This window comes from Vipera ursinii, assembly GCF_947247035.1.
Source record: "Vipera ursinii genome assembly, chromosome: 13".
NCBI classification, from domain to species: Eukaryota; Metazoa; Chordata; class Lepidosauria; order Squamata; family Viperidae; genus Vipera; species Vipera ursinii.
This window is the reverse complement of record NC_139526.1, coordinates 18,457,240-18,481,740: the sequence shown is the minus strand read 5'-3', so window position 1 is coordinate 18,481,740 and position 24,501 is coordinate 18,457,240. Positions and strand designations below refer to the sequence as shown.

The following is a 24,501-nucleotide window of genomic DNA, read 5'->3' as shown; positions in this document are numbered from 1 at the left end:
TTAGAGGAAAGATTGGAGAAAGAATGAAAGCTGGAGGGGTAGGAGGGATGACCAAAGGTGCATTAGGAAACAGCGAGCAACTTCGCCAAGACCCATCTGACCAATCTCATTTTGGGGGCTCAAAGCTGAGCTAGAAATGGGTACCAGAATCAGACCCTCCCATGGAATTTCTCCTTGATCCAGTTGGCCCTCCACTCTACTGGTGTTTCGAAGGACCTTGAAGAGTTGAATCTTCACCCAGATTTTTGGCAAGGGTGACTGAACCCCTTTTTTGACTGTTGATTATGTAGGTTTGGTTTTGTTCCCGTCTGGTTTGCTGTCCTTCGTTGCTGTTTATTAGGACACCATTTTGTTCGTTTGGATGTTGCTATGTGTGAACCACCCAAAGCTATTGGGAATTGGGTGGTACGCAAATTTTAATGAATAATATTAAATACCTATTTTGTTCTGGGTTTTTGTTACTGTCAAGGTTCTCTCAAACTTTCAAGACTGGGTCAAGCTCTAAGCTTCTCTACCCAGGAGTGGCTGAGTTGTGTTCCCGGTATCCAGATTTAAATCTAGCATCTTTTGCAAGCAAACAATAATGCCAAGCGTCACCTAATAAAGTCCTAGAAGAACCATGAAACCCACAAAATCGACACACTGTCCCTTCCCCCCCTTCCCTTCACTGTAGAGCTGGCAACAACTGACACACATACCTCTCAACTCCCCTATTCTTTTAGGGGGGAAAAGGGACATTTTATGCTTTATGTTCCTAGCAAAAACAAGGTGAGAATGAAGTTTTAATGCTGAAGTTCTAGGTCTACCTAGGCTTTATTCTGCCTGCACATCAAGAGAAGTAGGGTGGAATGACAGAGGTAAGATGAAAACGTAATCAAAGGTCCAAAGAGATGCAAAAGAAAACCATGATTCATGCGGACAGAAGAACGTACAGAGATTCATGCAATGGTTGGGAAAGAAGGCCACGTGGTATGGAGTAGACACAGAAGAAGCACAGCGTTCAGCCTAATCACCGGCCCTGCCTCGCTGTCCTGGGATGGCTGGAAGGGACAGCCCACAGATGTGACACTCAGATACATGCTTTCACAGCAGAACAATTCCCCCATGCACGATGCCCTGTCCCCAAGGAAGATTAGTAGAGTCATCTCCCACACCTTCACCCCGAAAGGAGCTAGTTGTCTGGAGAGAAGCAGGAGAAACCAGTCATGCGCCATTGTTGTTAAAAATGAAGAGCGCAGTCAGGCTCAAGGCAAGAGATACACAAGAAAAGTTGTATTGTGAGAGATTCAGAAGGGCTCCGAATTCAATATGCGTGCAACCTGGCTCTAGACAGGTCCTGAAGACTCGACGGGAGGAAAACTTGCAACGTGGACCCCATGAATCGGGAAAGAAAGCAGGCTAAAAATGTTCTATTGTGGGTCAAAAAGCTCACAACAAGCTTCAGATTTGAGCTTTGCCTTCAGGATTGCCTAGCAAGGTTTCTTTCTTTCTTTCTTTTTTTAAAGAGTAGGGAAAAAGGAAAAATATACAGCCAATATCACTAGTTCGTCAACAACACAATTTAGCTTTTGACTGATGACTTTGGTCTACCTTCTAAAAACTTTATTATTTTGAACAAAGGGATTGTAGTCCAAAGGCTGTAATCATAAACTACGCCAATGATATCTATCCATCTAGGCCAGGGGTAGGCAACCTTGGCTCTTTTATGACTCATGGACTTCAACTCCCAGAATTCTGGGTGTTGAACTCCACGAGTCATAAAAGAGCCAAGGTTGCCTACCCCTGATCTAGGCCCACTTGCAAGCATCCTGGACTGAAGCCCCACGAACAAAGCCCAACTGACTACCAGAGACCGATGCTTCTGGTCTCCTCCTCCCTCCTACCTGCAGGACGTAACCTTCTCGAGCACTTTGTTCGCGTCCCAGAGCTATTTTGAGCTGGTCTTGTAGGGCACGGTTCTGTTCCAAGAGCTCTGAAGCTGCCTTTTGACTTTGTTCCAGCTGGAAGTACAACATGGAAGGCGTTAAACAAGGATGGGGAGGGACCCAAAGATCCCACGTCTAGATCATGGTTTAAGTTCGTATTTTCAACCCTTCCTCCCTCCCTCCCTCCCTTCCTCCCTCCCTCCCTCCCTCCCGTTTTCCTTCCTTCCTTCCTTCCTTCCTTCCTTCCTTCCTTCCTTCCTTCCTTCCTTCCTTCCTTCCTTCCCTCCCCCCACCTTACCTCCTTTTCCAGCAGCACAGTCAGGTGCTGCTTATGGAGTGTCTCTCCATTCTCCTCCAGGTGAGGAAGATGTAGCGGGGCAATGGGGACCTGCTTCTCCTCCCGCAGAGGAGTGGTCTCCACCTGATGCCACCTCTGCTCGATCTCCACGTGGACGCTTTGGGGCTTGGCCTCCGAAGTGGCAGGCAACCCCGAAAGCCTATCCACCTCCATCTTGGAGAAGTCTTCTGGGCTTCCTCCATCAGTAGCATCCAGGTGTTCAAAGCGCTTCCTTCGCTCCTCTCTTCGACGGGCACGTTCTCTCTCCAGTTCCCCGGGGTCTGCCTCTGAGGGGCTGGGCTCCTTGGGGAATGGAGTGGAAGCGTCCTTCAGAGTCTCAGCCAAATTGGCTCGCTCCTGAGCCAGGACTTGCTGGATGGGGCGGAACTCAGCCCAGTCAAAGGTTTTGGAGCGACCTTCTCGCCGCCGTTCCCGGGCTCGACTGCGCTTGTATTCGGGGTCCATCTCGGCTTGCTCTGTCTCCTGCTTCTCACTTGGCTTGGGACAAGCCTCAAAGGAGCTTCCATTTTTGCTCTTCTCCTCTGGCAGAGAGCTGGTAAGAAACGATTCAAGAAGAAAGGAGAGCAGAAACAAATTAGACATGGACCCAACTTTTCATCCTTATGTTCTTCTCCGATTGCTCCAGGAAGACACCATCGGAGGCCAAAACTATTGGAGGTGTGGAATTTGAGTAGAAACAGAATTATTCTGACATCATATCCGAGAGACCGTCTATCCTTTGGTTTAAGAACAGGGTTGACAATGCAAAGATCTGGCTGATTACCTTCCCACTGACACAGAACTGGAAGCTTTTCCTGTCCCTATAATACAATTAATTGTTCATGACTTTTGGTGTACAGTTTCCATTCTTCTTCCAATTCTGCAAGAGGTAAACTTTTGACATTCAACCAGATCAAGCCCTGGTCACACCCGTTCACCTTGCATCAAAATCAGCTTAAGGCAACTTTGCAAAATTATCTGGTGTTTGGAGCCAGAGTGAAAAGTTTTAAAGTAATAATGCTGAACTCAGAACAGACATAAAACGGAGATTGATCTTCAAGTGAACATTGCAGTCACAAAAGCGTAAAACAACCTAAAATATCCTGGTCAAAGGGCTATTAAGTGTTTAGTAACCGGCTTCTGCTTTTTGTGATGGAGACCTTACTTTAGGTTGCGTCGGCCTCTCTCCTTTTTCACTTTCTCTGCTCTTTGCAAATGTTCCTCAACTATTTTCTCCTCCACTTCTCCTGAAAAGAGCAAGATTTATGCTCATAACAGAGCTGTTGTGAGCTTCAGCAGCATTGTTATTCACCAGCATTACAATGAAGACATTCATGAAATGCTTTTTTTTTTTTTTGCTGAGCAGGTCAAGAAGAGGGCAGTTTTCCCCCAAGAAGACCTCGTTTGAGACCCAGGAAAGAATTTTCCATTTCCATTACACCCCACAGGAGGAGACAAAGTCCTCTCTCTCTAGCTCACTTCAGTCAATAATAACAGAAGCATGACTTGAAGCATTCTAGGCGATAAAATTGAGGGCTGGCTGCAATGTCTTGTCCCTGTCATGAAACAATACATCTACCAATAAAGGAGAATATTTGTAGCTCAGGGTTGAATTGAGGGGTCTCTGAGCTTGGTGGTTTTCTTGCAGACATTTCACGACCCATCTAGGTAACATCATCAACGCTAGTAAGGAGTGGGGTTTGCTCTCAGTTTTATATTCTAGTGGAGTGATCTTCAGCGGGCTTTTTTTGTTGGGATGTTTATTGTTGGCTTGTTGGTTCCTCGACTGGGGTATCGTTTACTTGATTGTTAATCTTGGGAGTTAATTTATGCTCATCTGGGTGCTGATTGCTGGAGGGGGGGATGTTTTGAAGAGAGACCCATATGCCTCTCCACCAGCAATCAGCACCTAGATGAGCATAGATGAACCCCAAGATTAACATCAGACCAACCATCAAGAAGTATACAACAGCCCAATCAAGGAACTGCCGAACAACCCAACAGTAAACATCCCCACCAAAGGTCCTCTAAGACCAACCCCATCAACACTGACAGGGCAAGCCACTAGTATATAAATGGAGCGTAAACCCCATTCCTTACTAGCCCTGATGAGGTTACCTAGTTTGGTGCCGAGAGGTCCGCAAGAAAACCACCAAGCTCAGAGAGCACTGAGGATCCCTCAGAACATGCCCTAGGAGAATGGGACTCTGTTAAGGTATTTAATTTAATAGCAGGCGCAGTGAAAACCTGGACAATGAGTGCAGCTAATTGGCTGAAGGGAGCTGGCCACTGCATGAGGCAATCTAAGCTGTGATTGTAAAGGGGGAATCCTCCTCGTTTCCCACCTTTTTCCTCTGTGTGCTCTGCAATTTACCTCAGGACGTTCCTGTGGTGTTGATTTGCCTGACGATGCTTCTCTTTGCCTGATTATCTTATCTGCTGTAAATATATTTATTTATATAAAACTACAAGTTCCCGTCAGCATCTCTGACGCCATTTGGCTACCGGCTGCGCAACTCCCTGACAGACTCCCATTCTGTATTTTTTACAACATGCCCGATTCTTGGGCATCCATTTTCAACCAGGAAATCTCCACTGCACCAAGAGCAACCCTCAAGGACAAACTAGATATATTATCCTACTGAGATTCAAAAGGCCCAGATTCCCCTCGTGCTGTTCCTTTCCTCTCCAAAAAGCTTTCGTTGTATGCATCCAATGGCTTTTTGTGCGTGTGCGTTTCTTCCCAGACTTCCATTTAGCAGTGAAAGGGAAGAGGGGTGCCTACAGCATGGCTTCTTCTCCAAGACAAGAACCGACACAGGGCCTAACGCAAGCCGGCGCTCACACAAAGAAAGCTGCGGTGCTCACTGCCAAGGTGGACGTCAAAACGGAAGGGGAGCGAGACAGACAGGCAGAGACAGGCAAGGAAAAGGTTCTGGAAGATGCTGGAAATGGGGGCTTGTCACACAACGGAACACATGCCAGCCTCCAGCGTGCACAATTGCAGGGCGGACTTAAAATTAAAATAACATAATAATTTAACTTTAGGGCTGCATTCCCCTAACTTAGCCATAGACCGTTTTTATTATCCCTACTAGTTGGAAACATGAGCCAGCTAGGAAAATATGTTGCTTTCTTTTCAGGATGAGCCCAGGGCCTGGCTATCTCTTGTAGCTTCTGAAGGTTGTGGAAACACCACTCACCGCTGAGAATGGATAGATCTACAGTATAGCAATATCTTAGTTGCCTATCTTTTCCCAACCATTCCTTAAAATGGCAGGGAAGGCTTGAATGAATGTACGAATTATCCCATTTTTTTTAACCCACAAACTTTACTTGGCTCTCTAAGAAGAGCCACCAACAACTAGCCATCAACATGGAAGCATCTTAAAACCTCTTTTGTGGCATCAGATCTAGAAATTCTCTATCCACGTAGAAAAGGTTTCTGGCACAACAGTTGCAAATGCTTTTTTGGGATGAGGAAGGTGGAAATCTTCCTCCTCATTAGTTATTTTTATCATCATCTAGCGACATTCGACTGGGATTTCAACTTATCTTTTTGTGAGATGTTGGCAACTGCAGCCTAACTCATGTCAAAGTTGCTTTTGGTCTACAGCCAGTAGTTGCAATCAAATGCAACTTTCCTTCACAACAAAGAATTCCAGATTGATTTTAATCATTAATAGAGTAGAAAAATATGGGAAGAGAACACCAAATTAGTGGGGGATGTCGGAATGACCCATTACTCATTGGGGTGGACAAGCGTAGGTTCTCCATGTCACCTTTTCAAGGCATGGTCTCAAAGGATTATATTCTGGAATGGCTCTCTTATTTATTTATTTTCAGCACCCAAGGATATCTCACCTCTGCAAAAACTCAAATTACTGTAGATCATTTTATACTTAGGATGTAAAAGAAAGTCTAGTACCACTCTCAAGCCGAAGATCACTAGAAGACCGCTGACTGCTCTTCTTGAGCCTACCTTTCCCCCACTTTCAGTCTTCCTCACCTGCCCAACAATGACTCAATCTAAGTCCTATGACAGAAACTATCCAACTTTTACAAAATACTGACTCTGCCTTCACTCAGACTGAAGATGTTCCATACTTGGGCAATGAAATGTCTCCAAGTAGACAACCAAGCTCAGAGAGCACCAAGGACTCCAGAGTTCAACCCTGAACTCATAGATTCTCTTCTGGTGGTACTTTATTTTGACATGTCCCCTGAAGTAATTTCAGATACGCCTACTCATGGGACTTGAGTATCTGGCTTAAAGAACTAGGTGGTATGCCTAGAGGTCCCTCTACTTACGGACTCAACTTTGTGGTTCTGAGGCACAAAGAAGCATTTGCTTACTACTCTGGTTGGGAGACTCTTTGGTTGCACGGATGCCTACTGAGCAGAGATGTTGCAAGAGATCCTACAAACTTACTACAAATCTACTGATCTATTCCAGATTCTGGCTATAGGATCAGCTGTTGTCCTTCCAAGGGAAGGTCCTTCAGCTGCATTTCCAGAAGGCCCGCTTGGTGAGGCCAAGCAACCAACACCACAGAAATTCTGCAACTAATTCTGCAATTCAGTCCCGTCATCCTGACCTCCCTCCCTCCCTCCTCCTTGCTTTTTTGAGCAAAATAAGCAGGAGTTTCTAATCCAGACAAGTGCAGCAAAGAAAGAGAAACATGCAGTGAATCACGAGGTATACAAACCACAAAACGTTAATACAGCAGAGAACACAGTTTTCCAACCTTGGCTTCAGCACGGATAACTTCAAAGAGAAGCTTTTCCTGCGAGTGCGTGGAAATTAAACATATGAAGGAGTGAGGCGAGAGACTGGGAGGAGAGGGGAGAGAAGCGTGGAGAGACAGAATGGAGGAGGGACAGAGAAGAAGGAAAGCAATTTTGGGCTGAGCTGTCTGCCCCCAGGTCCTCATGTCTGTTCACACACCACTTTAAAGCACGGTTTCTTAACCTTGACAACGTTGAGACGTGTGGACTTCAACTCCCAGAATTTCTCAGCCAGCCTACACATCTTAAAGTTGCCATCGTTGAGAAACCCCTTTTTAAAAGCAACATTCCATGCTTCACAACTACACCATAGATACAGTACTCGCTGTGGTGCTTACTCTTTTTTTTTACACAAGCAAATAACAAAACAGGAAAGGAAGACCTTACTACCACATTTGAAGCCAGATTATTACAAAGTGCTGTCAAACCAAGGTTTTAATTTGGGGACCTACAGGTTGGATCTACTGTAGATCAAGGGAAAGGTGGGACCTACTGTAGAGTCATGCTTGGGGACAACATACACCATTAAAGTCCTAACTGGAAGATGATGCACACTGTTGCTACTGCAAATTAACATTTGTTGAAGTTGAAACTGGTGGTTAATTACATTTATTTATTTTATTGGGTTTATATACCACCCTTCTCCCCAAGGACTCGGGGCAGTGTACAGGGCAGTTAAAACACAATATACAAGGTTAAAATAAATTAAATTAAATTAGCCCCAACAAGTAAATCACATTCTAAAAATTTAAAATCCCAATCCCTCAGTCCAGGCCGGCAAGCTCAAATAACCAAGTTTTCAGGTCGTGGCGAAAGGAGCGAAGGTCAGGGGTCATCCGCAGCTCTGGAGGCATTTCATTCCAGAGGGCAGGCGCGCCCACAGAGAATGCTCTCCCCCTGGGGGCCGCCAGTCGGCATTCCTTGACCGAGGGCACCCTGAGGAGGCCCTCTCTGTGGGAGCACACAGGACGATGGGAAGTTAACGCCGGCAGAAGGTGCTCCCGTAAATCTGTATTCAGTGCGCTAAAAGCTCGCTCAAGTGAAAAGCAACTAGGTTGATATGGCCCCTGAACAAGGGTTCTAGTTAGGGTTCCTCTTAGTGTCTCCACCTTAGTTTTTCCCATCACTCTACATATTTAACAAGAGGTGGAAAGAGAAATCAGTCAATAAGGCATCCAGCTGTCCTTACAAAATTGTGCAAAAAAATCAAACTCCCAGAAAACCAGTCTCAGAAAAATGATTTTCAGAAAGTGGAAGAGAGAGAAATCAGAAGTAAATGGATTTGTGGAGAAATGTGATGAAGATAATTGGGGGAAAAGACCAAACATTCTTATTTTTCATGTGTTGTTTTTTTTTTTTACCTGGTCACGTCTGGAGCGACTGTGGGACGAACATGTTTCATAATGGTTTGGATCCAGTTCCGGCGGATTCCAGATGTCATAGCAGAAAGAATAAATTTGCCTTCTTTAGTCTACGAAAGAAGAGGAAAAAGTGATGGTTGAGCCTCTCTCTACAACAGATGTTTCTGGGAGGAAGTTTCTTCAGATCTCCTGCTGCGGTGTCCACCTTTCTAAGTTAGCTTCTCAAATGAATTTTCAGAAGAAGTAACAGAAAGAATGGGTTCTGTTCTGGTTCTGCTTTTCCAGAACCAGAAACATTCACCCAACTTCAGATAGTAATAGACCATATATTGAATGGTTCTCCAGATGGGTCATTGGTGGTGGGAGGGGTTTGGGCCAGGTGTTCTCTCTGAACCCTAGGGCACCTTTTGAAGGAGATGGGATCTTCACTTACTCATCCATAAATTGGGTCTCATAACAACAACCGCAACAAGGAAAACCAACTCTGCCCCATTAATTAATTAATTTTACAGGACTTATATGACCTCCTATCTCATCATCCATAATTCCTTTGCACAAGGGACGGGCTCAAGATCCTTATTCAGAAGATGTCTACCCTTTCTATGTATACTCTATTTCTTACATGGATCTGGAAACCATAGTTTCGCTGGACGGAGTATTCTGTGACATCAAAACAGGTCGACAAGTCGATTTCCCCATCCAGATCGGCTGCCTGAGAAAAAGAGAGGAAATGCATTAAGAGGAGAACGTATAGGTCGGGGGTAGGCGACCTGGGCTCTTTTATGACTCTTGGACTTCAACTCCCAGAATTCCTGAGCCAGCTATGCTGAGGCGAAAGGGAGAGGTTTCCAAGCTGAGCCAGGCTGCCTCAGGAATTCTGGAAGTTGAAGTCCGCGAGTCCTAAAAGAGCCAAGGTTGCATACCCCTGGTATAGGTCAATGGTGAAAAAGGTACAATAACATTTCTTTATACAGCAGTGTCACAAAATATAAGATGGAATCCTCTTTGCCCGAAGAATCAAAGCAGACTCTACGGAGGTGGTGGGAGAGAAAGAAACAGAGCTGGTGTGAGCATCAGAAAGGGTCCAGCAAGGCCCTAGTTCTTGGTCTCCACCTCAACCTACCTCCTCTGCCACTGAATCCCGGTAGTACCTCAAGCTCTGATCCGTCAGCACAAACCAGTGCTTCTTCCACTACAAAAGAAACAAGACCAGCCATTTTACAGACATTTTTCCTTCCTAAGATCGGCAAACTGGTTTCTTAAAGAAGTAGGTAGGGGTTGGTGGGAGTGATTATTTTACTGGGCAGAATTCTGCCAACATTACACTTAGACTAGGAGAACTTTTGCATCTAAGCTAGGCAGAAATAAGTCCAAGTTTGAAATCAGTTCTCAAGGTTTACTATCTCCAAGGGGCAACCCCATCTACTGTGGTTAACCCAGGAAAACAGCACCCCAAAACTTACCTGCCCATCTTCATCCTGTTTTGTCAGCCATCCCTTTTTGAAGTTCAGCAAATCTGGCTACAAAGGACCGAAGAGAATTTAGCATCCTGGCCCTCATCTCCGCTTAGATTACATATAATAATATAAAAGAAATCCTGTTTTTTTCTGAAGAGTTCGGCTCCCTTCTTTCAACAGAACTTTCCTTCAAGAATGGGACTATCTTTTACTCAAGGTAGTCCTCAACTTGTGACCCCAATTGGGACTGGAACTTCTGTCACTAAGCAAGGCGCTCTATGACTTCATGGTGACCTAACCCTAACCCTAAGTGGAATTTTCCTCCAATGGGATTTTCCCATGTATTTTACCAGGAAACATAGATAGGGCAACCTAGAAAAGCCAGTGCCCTCCTAACCATACCCAAGGACTCTGAGTTTGTTGGCAATGTCCATTTTGCTCTCTGAGTTCATGATGACATAAGCCTAACCCTATAGGGTTTCCTGCATGAGCAGAGGGTTGGACTAGAAGACCTTCAAGGTCCTTTCCAACTCTGTTATTCCCTTATTCAGAATCCCCAAATTATTTAACTTACAGTCATGGAGGATTCTGTAGACCTTCTGTCCAGCGATTTTGCTCTCCGGTGCGGAGACAAAGGAGAAGCTGACACATCCATGATGGTCCCGCTTGCTGTTTCAGCAAGTAAATCCTGCAGAAAATATGAATGTTGCACGGTCATTGGATTCAGAACTGCAATTTCGATTAATAATGAAGAGGTCACAGATCGTCACGGTCACTGTCTTACTGGTTGGGGAATTCTGGGACTTGAAGCCCACGCCTCTTAAAGTTGCTAAGGTTGACAAAGACTGTAAATCTCTCACATCGTATCAAGAACGTGAGACCGCTGCCAACTCACCCGTTTCCTAGGGAAAACCCTTTTTTCGCTCCTGCCCTGCCGAGTTTCGCTGGAGAGCCCCGAAGAAGCATTTATTTCCATGTGTTCTGCGTTCTCAATATCCAATGCTTCAAATCTTTCAATTACTTGGGACCTCCTGAGAGACAGAGAAGAGAGAAGGGACGGGCAGTTTGAACAAAAGGGAAGGATAGGCCACCCTTGAAAGTCAGAAACATTTCAGCCCTCCCTCTTATCCAGACAACATATTCAAAATATCGACATAACGATGCTTTTCTCTACTATATTTCTGTCCTGTCCTATTGCACAGACTCATTGGATGGGGAGAAAAACAAACCAAGAGATAATCATATAATTGTAAATAAAAATTAGTAAGCTAGAAGGGATCTGAAAGCCTGAAGCATTTGTCAACTTAGGTGCACATTACCGAAAACTGGAACCAGCCCATTTCATTCAGTGGGAAGCATGGAGCATTTGGATTTGTAAAGCTTGCAAATATGTCAATTCTTTCTCCTTTTAAAGGCACAATTATGTGACAGTGCTCTTTCGGAGAAGCACAGGGATCGCATCCTCAAAAACGTCCTCAGAAAATGGGGTCAGTGAGTGAGTTTTCTTGCAGATTTAAGGCAGCAAGCTCAAACCTATTACCTTTTCTATGAATATATGGCATGAATCCCATCATTAAGAACATAATTCAGTGCTAAGCTTCACAAGTCAACCGTTACACTTTAATATTCAGAAAAACGCTTCACAAAGTCGTACCCAGCCTTGGTTTACCTATGAGCCAACGTCAACATGGGTCAACCTGGACTTTAAACATAGAAGAGAAAGACAAGAGCTAAAACCAAATTGATTTCGAGCTCTGCGTCTCCAAAACAGAGACGGGCATTTCAAAATCCCATTGGAAGTTCAAATCCAAACCTTAAGTAGCCCTTGGAGAGGCCTGTGGTAAATCAAGGACTTCCTATAGTGGCTTATCAAACCGCCCAGAGTCACCTTGTAGGGAAGATTTTATTTATTTATTTATTTATTTATTTATTATATTTTTATACCGCCCTTCTCCCGAAGGACTCAGGGCAGTGTACAGGGCAATAATGGGCAGCATAATAAAAAATAACTAAAATAATAAAAGGAAGAGAAGAAATGTAAAATAATAAAATGAAGTATCGTAAGATAACAAAATGAAGTGAAGTAATGCTACGTGATAAAATGAAGTAAAGTGAACTAAAATAATAAAATGAAGTAAACCAAAATAATAAAGTAACAAAAAAAAACAAAAATAAAATTAAAGTTACATTTAGCACAGGGGACTGCATCTGTGCCCGCAGCGTGTATAAGAAGCCATCCGTTTAAGAGAATCTGGACCAGGAAGCTAATCTTTTCCACACTGCTGCCTACCAAAGCTAACCCTGCTGAACTACCAGCCTCTTCCAGAGCCCGGAGGCTGTGCCCAGATTCCCTTCAAGGCAGAACCCAAATCACCGCATGCCACATGCAGAGAGAAGAAGCACTAAGCACCCCCCCACCAAGATGCCTCCAGCAGTGAGAGCCCCCAGCACCCATGGCCCTTGACCAGAGAAGGCAAAATCATCATCATCATCATCAAGACCCTTCTGGACGCCTGCCCTTCAAGTCCTCTGCCCTCGAACCCTCACCATAAATTTTAAAACCCATGGCCACCGCTTGGCTTCCGTGCCAAGACCCATCTCAGCTTCCCTTTGGGGAAGGGAAGATTCTCGGCCACCATTTCCCATTTGGCTCAGCCCACTGGTCTGGTTCCTTTCCAAGCCACCACCCCCGCCCCCACCTCCACAAAAATGAAAAGCAGCTTGATTGTCATGAAAGGGAAGAGCACCGCCGTCAACAGCTTGAGATTTATTTATTTATTTATTTTTTTGAGATGAGATGGGAGCGAAGCAGCGGAGCACAAGTTATCACACAGCAGAGGGAGGTGAAGAACAGAAGACCTGCAAGAAAATAAAAGCTGGAGAATGAATGAACAAAAAGGTTATCTTCCCTTCTTGCCCTCCCCACCCTGCCCCACCCCCAAATCAGAGGCATTCTGAGATTTTATTTTTTTTTAAAAAAACAAAACAAAAGCACCAAAACCCAAACAAATGCAAAATCATCCACACCATTAAGAGAAGTGATCACTGGAAACTGCAGAGTGCCATTCCCGCCGAGTGTGGTTACTCCAGGTATCGTGGGAAGAACGGTGGCAAGAACAACAGGATAATAGAATTGGAAGGGACCTTGGAGGTCTTCTAGTCCAACCCCCTGCTCAAGCAAAAGACCCCAGACCATACCAGGCAAATGGCTGTCCGCTCTCTTCCTAAAAAAACTCCAGTGATGGAGCACCCACAACTACCGGAGACAAGAAGACAGTGAAGATCTCCCCACTTTTTTTATCTGGCCTGGTTAGTTTTGACACCCCCAAGACCCAGGTTGAGGTACCCAGAAACCCCCCCCCCCCATTTTAACTCTGTAAGGAAGGGTAAAACGTGGGGTGCATTGCCAATCAGTGTCCACAAACTTCCAGAAACTTTAAAAATTAGGGATGGGGTCATTCCTAATTGATAACTGGGGGGCTAAAATTAGCTCCTTTCTTGGCATTAATTACTTCCCTGACATTCCAATTTCTTTCCCGCCATTGTCTCTGCCAACAAAAATTGGGGAGTCAGCTTGGAAGAACACCCCACTGCCCTGGGCTCCTTGCTAGAAAACCTAAAGCCTTTGTCTCTTCTAGTTTGCAACTGTAAGGAGTTCCATGTCAACATTTTTTGGTGGAAAAACACCTTTTCTGGATGCTCAATCTCAGCCCTGCATTCCACGTGGAATTTAGAAACAGGAGGATACAGTTTTAGTTTGGAAGCAAGGCAGCTGGGTTGGGTAGGTGGAAGTGATAAGGAAATGCTGCTGTTTCTCTCTGAGCTTAGTTTGCAGCAGTGAACCATGTTCTAAAGACAAGGGTGTCCAACCTGGGCAACTCTTAAGACTTGTGGACTTCAACTCCCAGAATTCCCCAGCCAGCATGGCTCTGTTCGCACTTTAAGGCTCTACAGCATGTGCTGGCTGGAGAATTCTGGGAGTTGAAGTCCACAAGTCTTAGAGTTGCCCAGGTTGGACACCCCTTGCTCTAAAACGACCAAGGCAGCTCGGCGAAAGGAGGGGTTAAGAGCTGGAAAGAAAAACCATTGATTTTCCACTCTACATGTTTTCTTTCTTTGATCTGTTAAGAAGCAGGAAGACGGGAATGAGGATGGAAAATCAACAGAAGATCAAAGGGATGGATTTATGCAAAGTCAGTTCGGAGAGAATTGTTCAATGCCACCCAGAGTTATTTTTTCATGAGACGGGCGGCCACATAAATTTGATGAATTATGAAGGGATGGAATGCATAAATAAATAAATACTCAATTACCTCAAAGGAAAAAAGAAAATATGTTTGTTAAGAGCATGTCTTACTTTCAGTGTGGAAGTAGGCGGAGACCAGGAGTTATGTAAAATCTTACTGACGGAATTTCTCCGTCTGGTTTTGTATCTTCAACACACTCGTGTGCTCCCTGTGTGACCATAAGGCTAAAAAGGAAGATTTCTACATCCTATATAGATAGTTCTCGACTTACGGCTGTAATTCAGCCTGGATTTTCTGTTGTAAGTTACACTGGTCATTAAAAGGGGCACCACATGACTACATCCAATCTTACGACCTTGACTGCAGCGGTTGCTAAACTGAACCTTACTTGTACCGGTCAATGAGATTTACAGCCATGTTGAAATTATTTGTCAGTAATTGGCTACAATAACAATGGAAGCCTCATGGTTGAAGACAGGTTTCTACACTCAGTTATAACTCTCCACACAAATACAGGTAGTCCTGGACTTATGACTGTAATGGAGCTGGAATTGCCATCCTAAGTCATGACGGTTGTAAGTCGAGGCACCCATATGACTGGACCTTCACCTGTAAACCTCCGGAAATGAGCCCGTGTGACTACAGGAGGGTGTGCAGACATAAATAGCTTTTGAAGGGTCTGTTGTAACTTTGAACGGTCACTAAGTGGTCATTAAGTGAGGACTAGCTGTATCTGGGATTTCTAGATTGCTGGCCAGGGATGTGTGCACAGAGGTTGTGAAACGCACCACATGTTAATTCATAAATGAAAGAATTGTTATGCAAACTCTTCCACAAAACCTCTAATTTATCTCCAAAGCATATGACAATTCAGGAATCTTTTTTGGAGAAGAATTCTACTGAAATATGAAATTAAGTGAACAATCGAGTGTTTTTATGTCCTGGAAGTAGAAAACCTACTTGCTAAAAGAAATGTTTTGGGTCATCAAAGGGATAGATAGATGTCTCTTGGTCTAATCTTTCTCATTCTGGGGAATCTGGGATTTGCTCCCATTTAAACAGGGTTTAACAGACACAAATCCGTATAAACATCAAATGTTAACTTGGTTAGGAAACAGTTAAAGGAATTCCTAGCTTCCTCGTAAAAATGCTTTTCCCAGGGACATTTGTTTTATGAAGTCCTTGCACGTAAATGCAAATATGTCCAGTACAACTCCAGCATCATAGGTAATCTATACTTCAAAACTAAAATCTAAATATTTCTAAATATTTCACAGGGCACAAGTCTTGAACAACTGCTTTTCAAGGAGGCAGACAAGCATGTTTACAATATACTCAAGTGGGGAAATTTCAAATCTGACTGTGGACTGTGTACGACTGGGAATTTTGACCCAGTGCTTAAAAAGTAATTGCAGATTCATGAATATTATTTTAAAGTCTGCAAAGGTTCAAGAAGCAGCAAACCACAGACCAGGTATCCTATTGTTCTTTTCACTACTCAAACACAGAACCATCCTCCCTCGCCTTTTAGAAACCCAGCGGGGCATGGTCTTTGACCAGGGCAGAAAACTGATATAGTTAGTCCTCAACTTATAACTATTTATTTAGAGATCATTCAGAGTTACAACAGATTTATAATGGGTCCCAACACTTATGACCAGGATCCAGGGATCATGTGATTGCCATATGCGACCTTCCCAGCAAAGACAATTGGGGGTGGGGGGTAGGAGGAGCTGGATTCATTTAATGACCATATGATTCAGTTAACAACTGCAGTGGCCAACAAGGTTGTAAAAATCAGGCATGACTCTCTTAAAAACCGCCTTGCTTAGCAGTGGAAATTGTTGACCAATAGTGCTCGTAAGTCGAGGACTACCTGTATAAAGATGTAGGTGGAAGCTGTAAACCTCCATCCTTAAAGAAAGATTTTAACTCTGCAAGAGAAGCTGAGAAACAGGAGGCATTTTGGCTGACGGGAAACCAAGGCAGCAACGTTAGCTGTAACTCCAGATAATCTAGCATCTCCTCAATCAGGGCGTCAACCTTTGCAAAACATCTTTGCTTTTAGTAGTCCTGGGCAAGACACTCTTGTCAAATTGCCCAAAAGGTCTGTTACTCAGGCCTTTAAAACACACACACACACACACACACACACACACACACACACACACACACCAGTTGGAAAAGTGCAGCTTTAGGTCCCATTTACTCCTTGATGACCTGGAAAGAACTGGTAAATTGAAAGGGTTCAGAACATGAACAGAGGACACGGAGAGGGTCGGGAGTGGGTATGAAGTCCTTCAGAAAGTCCCCCAATCAGTTGGATTTTGTGAATATTACTGGAAGATCCATAGGAATTATTTGAGACCAGGATGGTCTCAAAGGGTGGATTTGTCTGAAATGATATAAGGTTTCCTGCCTGAGCAGGGGGTTGGATTAGAAGACCTCCAAGGCCCCCTCCAACTCTCCTATTCTGTTATTCTGTATTCTGTTTCAACCTGGACATCGAGTTGGATTATAGGAAGACTCGCCAGCGCTGGTTACAGAGCGTGCTTTGTTCCCAGAAAAGGAACTCCGCTCAAGGATGGACAAGAATGTTAATGAAGCAATCAGAGAAATAAGTTACTAAAGCAGCCCAAAGCAATGGATGGAGATCGGCAGGAAGACAGGAAAATGTTCATTTAATAGCAGGGGTTTTTATTTATGCAGCAGGGCAAAAAATAAAATAAAGTCTGTCTGAAGCCACCTGGAGGTTACAAACAAGCTTCATCAACCATCAAGACCCTCTGGCGAGGGGTGAAATCTCTTTCATTCCTCATTTGTGGGTTTCTTGCTAGCCAATTCTGGAAAAAAGAACAAGGCTTGCTCTTGAGCTGGTGCAAGACGTCTGTTATGAGCAAGCCAGATCTGGTGGAGGTTTCAAAAAGCAACTGGAGAAAAATTCTCTTTTATCTCTTGGAAGAGCTTGTGCTCACAATCCTCCAATCTGCATATTCTGGCTCCTTTTCTGAGACGCCTCTTATGAATTCCTATGAATATACAACAGAACAAATGAAGGGAGTTCCTGGTCTCTATTATCTCAAAAATATGCATGGATTAGTTTCCTTCCTAAAGCAAGTTTCTAGGCCTCATGAAGGTAAGCCTATCACGAATACCTGTGCTAGCAGCCCATTGTGTTTTAGAAACCAGGACGGGGCATTTAAAGACTCAGGGAAGGATCTCAACACCGGTAACAGGATTCTGTTTCATTCCCTGTTCAATATTTTGCTAATAATCACCCAGTTATTGCTTACCCTTCAGTTATTCCTCAGTTAGTTGACAGGCAACCTTAATATAGCAAGGATGAAATTTAAAAATGGCTAAACTGGGCAGGCAGAATTAAGCATCTTAGTTTGCTTTCGGATCCAAGCTTCTATCATCTGCAAGACTTCCTGGGCTGGATGCACCCAAAGCACAGAATCGATTCCAAAGCAGGTGACTAATTAAACTTCAGTGCCACCTCTCCACCCACCTCTGGCTCCCTCCTTTGCCATCTTGTCTCTTTGATTTTTTTCCATTAATGTTTTTTTTATTTGCTGAGTTTTTATAACGGGCGATTTTCATGTGTTTTTTTTTCATGTTTTTATGTTGTAAGCTGCCCAGAGTCACTGGATACGAGTGGCGAGAAATACATTTTGTAAATAAATAAACAAACTTCACCGCGCACGGCACATTCCTCAAAAGGGGAAAGCTGTGTCTGTCCTAAGCAGATGCCTGGCGCGTCCTTTTTGCACCAGACTATCTTCATAACGCTGCTTACTAAGCGAGCGCCAAACATTTCTGACTGGCAAACCTCCTTGGTTCATAAGAAAGTTTGGTCCCCAAAAGAGATGGCGGGGAAATTTGAATTGAAGCCCTTACTAAGGCAATACAATCCTTTATTGGTTGGCTTGAACTCGGGTGCCCAGCAAACATTTTCTGTCTTCTACGCAAGCTTGCAAAGAAGCAATGCGCCGGCATTTTATGCAAGCTGCTTAAGACCACGCAGTCCGCGGAAAAGCGGTGCAAAGCACAAGCCATGCTGAGCTTTAAGGTTTGATCCACTGGGCTACAGTCCTATTGGAGGGCCAGTCTGCGCATGCTTCTATTTCCCGCCCATGAGGGCTAGAAACTCCTATTTTTTAACAAAAAATTAAGGAAATGAACATTATTCACATTTCATGGCCAGATTTTGAATGTGTGCTTGCACAATGTCCTAAAAAATATTTTTCTAGGACTGGATGCAAAGGGGCAAGCAGCAAAGGTTTAAAACGATCTTTTTTCCCTTCTTCATCATGAGCGCTTCGGATGCAGTGCAGACCGTCCTCATTGAGTGACTGATTAAAAAAGTCACTTTGCAACCAGTTCTTGCTTTTGCATCCTTTGCAGGCGTGCAAAGCAAAGTTGAAAGAAGATCATAACAGGGTAATTTCACTTAGCAACCATTTCATTTAACAAATGAGTTGCCGATCCCAATGGTGGTCACTAAACGAGGAGGACACATTTCCGGGCACCATACTGTCATCCAGAAAAGAGGGCCGCTGTTTTGGCCATTGTTTCTCGGATGGACCAGCAATCTCTGACGTCTCGTTTTGGCCCGACTATTTCGGCAATCCAGCATTCTCAGCGAGAATGAAAAAAGTGACTTAGGACTGTTTTTTCACACTTATGACTGCTGTGGCAACTGACTTATACTTATAATGGTCGTAGTGTCCCCAAATCGCGTGATCCCCTTTGGCAACCTTCTGGCAAGCAAAGTCAATGTGGGGAAGCCAGATTCGCTTAACAACTGCGTGGCTAACTCAACAACTTCAGTGATTCACTTCACAACCGTGGCAAGAAAGGCCGTAAAGTGAGGCAAAACTCACTTAACAACCATCACACTTGGCAATTGAAAATTTGGGCTCCACTGTGGTTGTAAGTCAAGGACTACCTGTGGAAGAGCTGAAGCCCAGTTCAACCATCCCCTCTCTCTCTCTCTCTGGGCAAGAACTCCCTTCCAAAAGAGAGTTTCGTCCTCCTCCGCCTGTCAAAAAGCGACACCTGGATTTGGGTCTTACCTCCTTTCATTCCCAAAAAGCCGAGCTACCTCTTCTCGTCCGGGACTCCGCGCTCGGGAACTCCGCTCAATCCGTTTCCGCTCGACTTGAAAAGCATCGCGGTTACTGATCCGAATCGCCTTGGGCACGTCGGCCAGGGTGGAGTATTTGCGGCTGACTTTAAAGGCAAAGGGGCCGTTGCGTCTCTCCTCCGTCCTCGCCCCGTTGCAGCCAGCGGAGTCTTTGTGCTTGGCGAGACGGGAGCCTCTGACGTCCAGGGAATTGAGAGAGAAACTGTGCACCATCCGGCCGGCCGGCCAGGTACCTGAAGAAGGAAAGGAAGCCCTCGGCTGCTGAGATTTGGGGTCACCGTACCTGTGGTTGGGCGTGCAGGGGCTCGGCGGGGATGGCAGGTTCGGCATCTGGTGCTCCTCGGCCTTGACCTCCTGCTTGGTCTTCTCCAAGGAAAAGTAGCCGCTCTCCACCCGCGTCTTCCGCCCGCAGTCGCTGCGGTCGCCGTTCACCGCAGCCTCCTCTGGAGAAGGAGGAAAGCATGGAAGAGAAGAGAGGGAGAGGTTGAGAGAGAAGGAGAGAGAACGAGACAAACCGTTGCAGGAATTGGGTATGTCTACCCTAATGAAAAGGAGGACTAGGGGTGACATGATAGCAGCCTTGCAATATTTGAGGGGCTGCCACAGAGAAGAGGAGGGGGTCAACCTATCCTCCAGAGCACCTGAAGGCAGGAGAAGAAGCAACGGATGGAAACTAACCAAGGAGAGAAGCAACCTGGAACTAAGGAGGAATTTCCTGACTGCGAGAACAATTAACCAGCGGAACAGCTTGCCTCCAGAAGTTGTAGGTGCTCCAACACTGGAGGTTTTCAAGAAGAGACTGGACAGCCATTTGTCTGAGATGGTATAGGGTCTCCTGTCTGAGCAGAGAGTGGACTAGAAGACCTTCAAGGTCCCTTCCAACTCTGTTATTCTGCTAAATTTACAGAACTGGCCTCTCTCACTTGGGGCACGGGGGTGAGGGCATCTTACTAACTTCTTCAATCTGCCAAGGTTGAGAAACGTTGCCTTAGAGGATCCACCAAGACACGACAAATCTAGAAATGCCCCTGTTTATTCCCAGGCAAGTATTTGCAGGTAGGGAAAAGTATTCAAGATTCGGAAACACCTCTAGTAAACAAAATGCTGAGGTTCAACTTCTACCCTCAGGAAACCCAGCCTTCATCCTAAGTGTAGGGAGATCCTCATGAGAAGTCCTGTATGTCCACAGGTAGAGTCCTACTACCACCTCTTTGAATTCTTGCAGTACAAAGGTCAGTGTTACTCTGAAACTGTTGTTGAGAATGTCCCATTCTTTGGAGGCACCTGAAGCCACCTGAGTTAGGTCCCACCAGCCTCTCAAAGTTGCTGTTTTTGCAACCAAGCCGGTCCGTAACTTGCCTTATCTTGTTTTCTGGCAAGGACCCCAGTTCCCTTCAGTCATAACCCTGGAATCAGGACACCAGGAAGCCTTAGAAGAAGCAACTTGTCTTCTTATCTCTTCCCCGGGGATCCAGACAGCAGAGATAAAGGATCAGACGACAAAAACTAAGAACATTGTGGATCCCAGATCTTCTACTCTGCCCTCTAGTTTGACCAACGTTTGGGACTCCATTCTTACCTTCTTTGCTCTCCAGGACGGAGTCCTTCAAGGAACACGCTGGAGGCGCCTGGCCTTGCAGAGAGCTGGGCGCCGAGCTGAGGCCCACATTCCCATCCACCTGGTCTTTGCCTCTCAGCTCTTCTTGCCAAAGGGTGGACTTGGTGGTGGGGATCTTCTCTGCGCCAGGGATGCTGCTGCTGGTCACCGCCACCTTCGCTGGGCCAGGCTCCTGAAGGGAAAAGAAAGTGATGGGCAACCCCGTTGCAACGGCTTGTATTTTTGTCTCACACCGGCTCAGATCAAACCACACAACTTTCATGCTCCCCCTGCAGATATCGGCCACTGCTCTGGGTTCTCCTAATTCACCTTGTGTGGCTGTCAAATCTAGACTTGAGTGTTGCGTAGTACAGGCAGGGCTTGGCCTATAACCATAACAGGGACCAGAATTTCCACCGCTAAGTGAGGCAGTTGTTAAATGAGCCATGCCTGCAATTTTATGGCTTTTTTTCCACAGTTGTGAAGCAAATCCATGCAGTCTTTAAACGAATCACATGGTCGTTAAGCAAATTAACCTTCCCCTATTGACTTGGCTTCCTGGAAGCCAATGGGAAGGTTGCAAATGGCAATCGTGTGACTCTGAGATGCTGCAACTGTCATAAATAAATGCCAGTGGCCATGGAGGAGCCACAAAGGTTGTAAGTGCAAGGACTGGTTGTAAGTCATTTTTTTCACTCTAGCTTCAAATGTTCATAAGTCGAGGAGTGTCTGTAGAGGCAAAGGCCTTTACAGATAGGGAAAGGAAGGCACAAAGTTGCATTATTCTTTGCAGCAACGCAAAACAAAATTCTCACAATAGCAGTGTGCCTTCTCCAGGTTTCTTTTTTTACATACGGTAGTTCAGCGTGATGGCCCCAGTTTTCGCCCTTTCGGCGCCAAGATCTTCAGCTGCTGCTACGGTTAGCATCGCCTCCAAACCAGATAGCCATTTGACCATTTGAAAAATGCCTTTTAATTCATCCTGCAAACTGCCTCGGGAACTCTGCATTGCAATGAAGCTGCAAATGCTTTCAAAAATTAAACACGGCACTCTGCACCCAGCATGGAAGCCTGTTTCCTAGAAGGGATCTGCAATTCAAATTGGCTGTGGCTGCAAAAACCAAACATACCTCCTCTTCCTTAATCAATATTTTTTCAACTTGGCAATTTTAAGATACATGGACTTCAACTCCCAGAATTCCCCAGCCGATACTTCCCATCTCTTCCCCAACAATTTCTTCCCTTCTTTTCTCCTCCCCATGAGAATCGGTAGCGCGTTTGAAGCAGCAACATTTAAGAATGATTGACAGAACTATCCTGGTAGATTAGGACTGTGGAGTAAGACTGCATATGATGGACACTGAAGCTTGGAGACCTCAGATGCTAGGACGAGTCAGGACTTTTCACTTCCCGGCAAGAAGTATAAAGAGCTGTTCTTGATCTGTTTTTTGCTGGTCAATGATCAAATGGAAGAGACTGAACTTGACTTTTATACAATTAGCAATCAATCTGCTTCCCCAGCAGGTTTGCTAAAATAGCTCAGCTCAGACTCCGACAAGACATAACTCAAAGCCCTACAAATAGTTCATTTCCCCTGACATAAATTGAGCTGATGCAAAGGATGAGCTACGTCAAGGCAACAGCAGAGAAATCCAGGAACAATATTCCAAAGAGGAAGCTGCAAAACTTCCAGGACTCTCAAGACGGCCAAAGAATTTGGCAGCAGGAGCAACTCTTGTCAGCATCTGGTCCAAAGATTACAGAATAAGAGTAGAAGATCCCATATGTCATGGACTACGTTGCTCTATTCCTAGCAGAAAGCTGGTCCCTTCAGGTCCAGAAAGAGCAGAATGAAGAGATGGAGATGGCTAGAAAACCTGGGCCCAAGGAGAAGGGGAGGCTGGACACTGCCCAAAAGACGTAGAAAGCTCTTTCCTACATGGAGGGAAACCAGGGGAAGTGGAGAAGGCCAACAGAGGAGGGAGAGGTTTTTAGGAAAGGCAATGAGTAAGAAAGGAAAGAAGGAAGGTAGATGTGCTGTCATGGCTTGAGTTAAGGTTGACTTTCCCGAAAAGTAATTGGGATCCTGACACCCTTCAGATACTGGAGGATTCCTGCAGGCAGCTCTTGATGGTGACCAAAACTGGATGAATATTTGCATCCAGTTTGGTCACCTTACTATAAAAAAAAGTTGCTGAGATTTTGGAAAGAGCACAGAGAAGAGCAACAAAAATGGTCAAGGCACTGGAGGCTGAAACATATGAAAAACAGTTGCAGGAATTGCAAGGCTAGTCTAGGGAAGAGAAGGACCAGGGGTGACAGGATAGCAGGCTTCCAGTAGTTGAGGGGCTGCCAGAGAGAAGAGGGGGTCAAACTGTTCTCCAAAGGACCAGAAGGCAGGACAAGAAGCAACGGATGGAAACTAACCAAGGAGAGAAGCCAGCTGGAATTAAGGAGAAACTTCCTAACAGTGAGGACAATTAACCAGTGGAATGACCTGCCTTCAAAAGTTGTGGGTGCTCCCTCACTGGAGGTTTTTAAGAAGAGACTGGAAAGTCATTTGTCTGAAATGGTATAGGGTCTTCTGCTTGAACTGGGGGTTGCACTAAGACCTCCAAGGTCCCTCCCAAATCGGTTATTCTGATAGTCTTCTGGAAATGTAGTCTTTGCAGAGAGCGGGCGATATCGCTGTCCTGGCTGTCATTTCAAGCCCAACACAAAGCAAGCTGAGCTGCAGCTCAAGACGAGTCGAATTAGTGAATTTCAGGCTGTTTTGCTGAAAATCAGCACTTCCTTCCAGTTTCTGGCAACACTGCACCCGTAGCAAACCAGTGGTTCGTGGTATGGAGGAGGAGGAGCTAACTACCAATTCCTCTCCCCACTTTTGTTTGAGTGGGGAGAAAGAGCGAGACGAGGATTTGAGGGAGACAGAGGAACAGTTGTATCTCATCTAAGGTAGCTTTTGGAGGTCACATTGACAAGTCCACCAGGAAGAACATCTCTTCTCCTCCTCCAGGTGCAACTCAATTCAAGCTCTTCCAACGGTCCTGGGTCACTTTTGCCCTCCCTTATAAAAAATGTAACACAAAGAGCTAAGAGCAGAAGATTACGTAGCGCAAGCTTTCTTTTTTCCCCTAGCATTCCTTTTTTGGAAGTAGTGTAGATCTTCTCCAGTATTTTTCCCTGAGGCACCCAGCAGGCGTGCTCCATCTCCTGCTGCTTCACAAAACTCCTTGAGACCACGTGGTTCTGCCGTGTTCTGCCTCCCCGAGACTCACCTCCATCTCCAGAGGCGGGCCCGTTTTTTTTTGGGGGGGGGAAGTCCCCCTTTTCGGTGTATCTCCCCCACCCCAAACCAGCTGACCTTATTTGGTGCTTAGGAGCTCAGATCCTGTCAACTTTCCAAGAGGTTGCTGAGGCAACCAAGCATAACCCCCCAAACGAAAGAGAGAGATAATATTCTGCCAATGTTTTTTTTCCTTCTCTTTTCTGTTCTGCTTCCAAAAATTGAAAAAAGGGGGGGGGGGAGGGAAGAGTAAAATAGGAAGAGCTCTGGGGGAGGGGCTCAACCCATCTAAGACTGCTTTGCCTCTTACTCTACGCTTGTGTGGGCTGGCTCAGCAGAGGCAAACTCCCTAAA

At 45.2% G+C, this 24,501-nt stretch overlaps 1 protein-coding gene across 7 annotated transcripts in view; it reads right to left on the bottom strand.

The window, feature by feature from the left end:
* MPRIP (myosin phosphatase Rho interacting protein) overlaps positions 1 to 24,501 on the bottom strand; it is a 69,784-nt gene that overhangs the window by 17,055 nt on the left and 28,228 nt on the right. For 4 of the 7 annotated variants that reach the window (XM_083372648.1, XM_083372646.1, XM_083372647.1 and 1 more), the window contains 10 exons: positions 20,844 to 21,054; positions 19,194 to 19,707; positions 10,764 to 10,899; positions 10,443 to 10,556; positions 9,875 to 9,931; positions 9,535 to 9,603; positions 9,034 to 9,123; positions 8,412 to 8,521; positions 2,224 to 2,815; positions 1,884 to 2,000 (listed from right to left, as the gene is read on the bottom strand). In XM_083372648.1, the coding sequence (XP_083228774.1) occupies positions 1,884 to 2,000; positions 2,224 to 2,815; positions 8,412 to 8,521; positions 9,034 to 9,123; positions 9,535 to 9,603; positions 9,875 to 9,931; positions 10,443 to 10,556; positions 10,764 to 10,899; positions 19,194 to 19,707; positions 20,844 to 21,054 (2,010 nt within the window). The remainder of the gene's footprint in view (positions 1 to 1,883; positions 2,001 to 2,223; positions 2,816 to 8,411; positions 8,522 to 9,033; positions 9,124 to 9,534; positions 9,604 to 9,874; positions 9,932 to 10,442; positions 10,557 to 10,763; positions 10,900 to 19,193; positions 19,708 to 20,843; positions 21,055 to 24,501) is intronic. The other 3 variants (XM_083372649.1, XM_083372652.1, XM_083372651.1) reach the window with 1 other exon arrangement.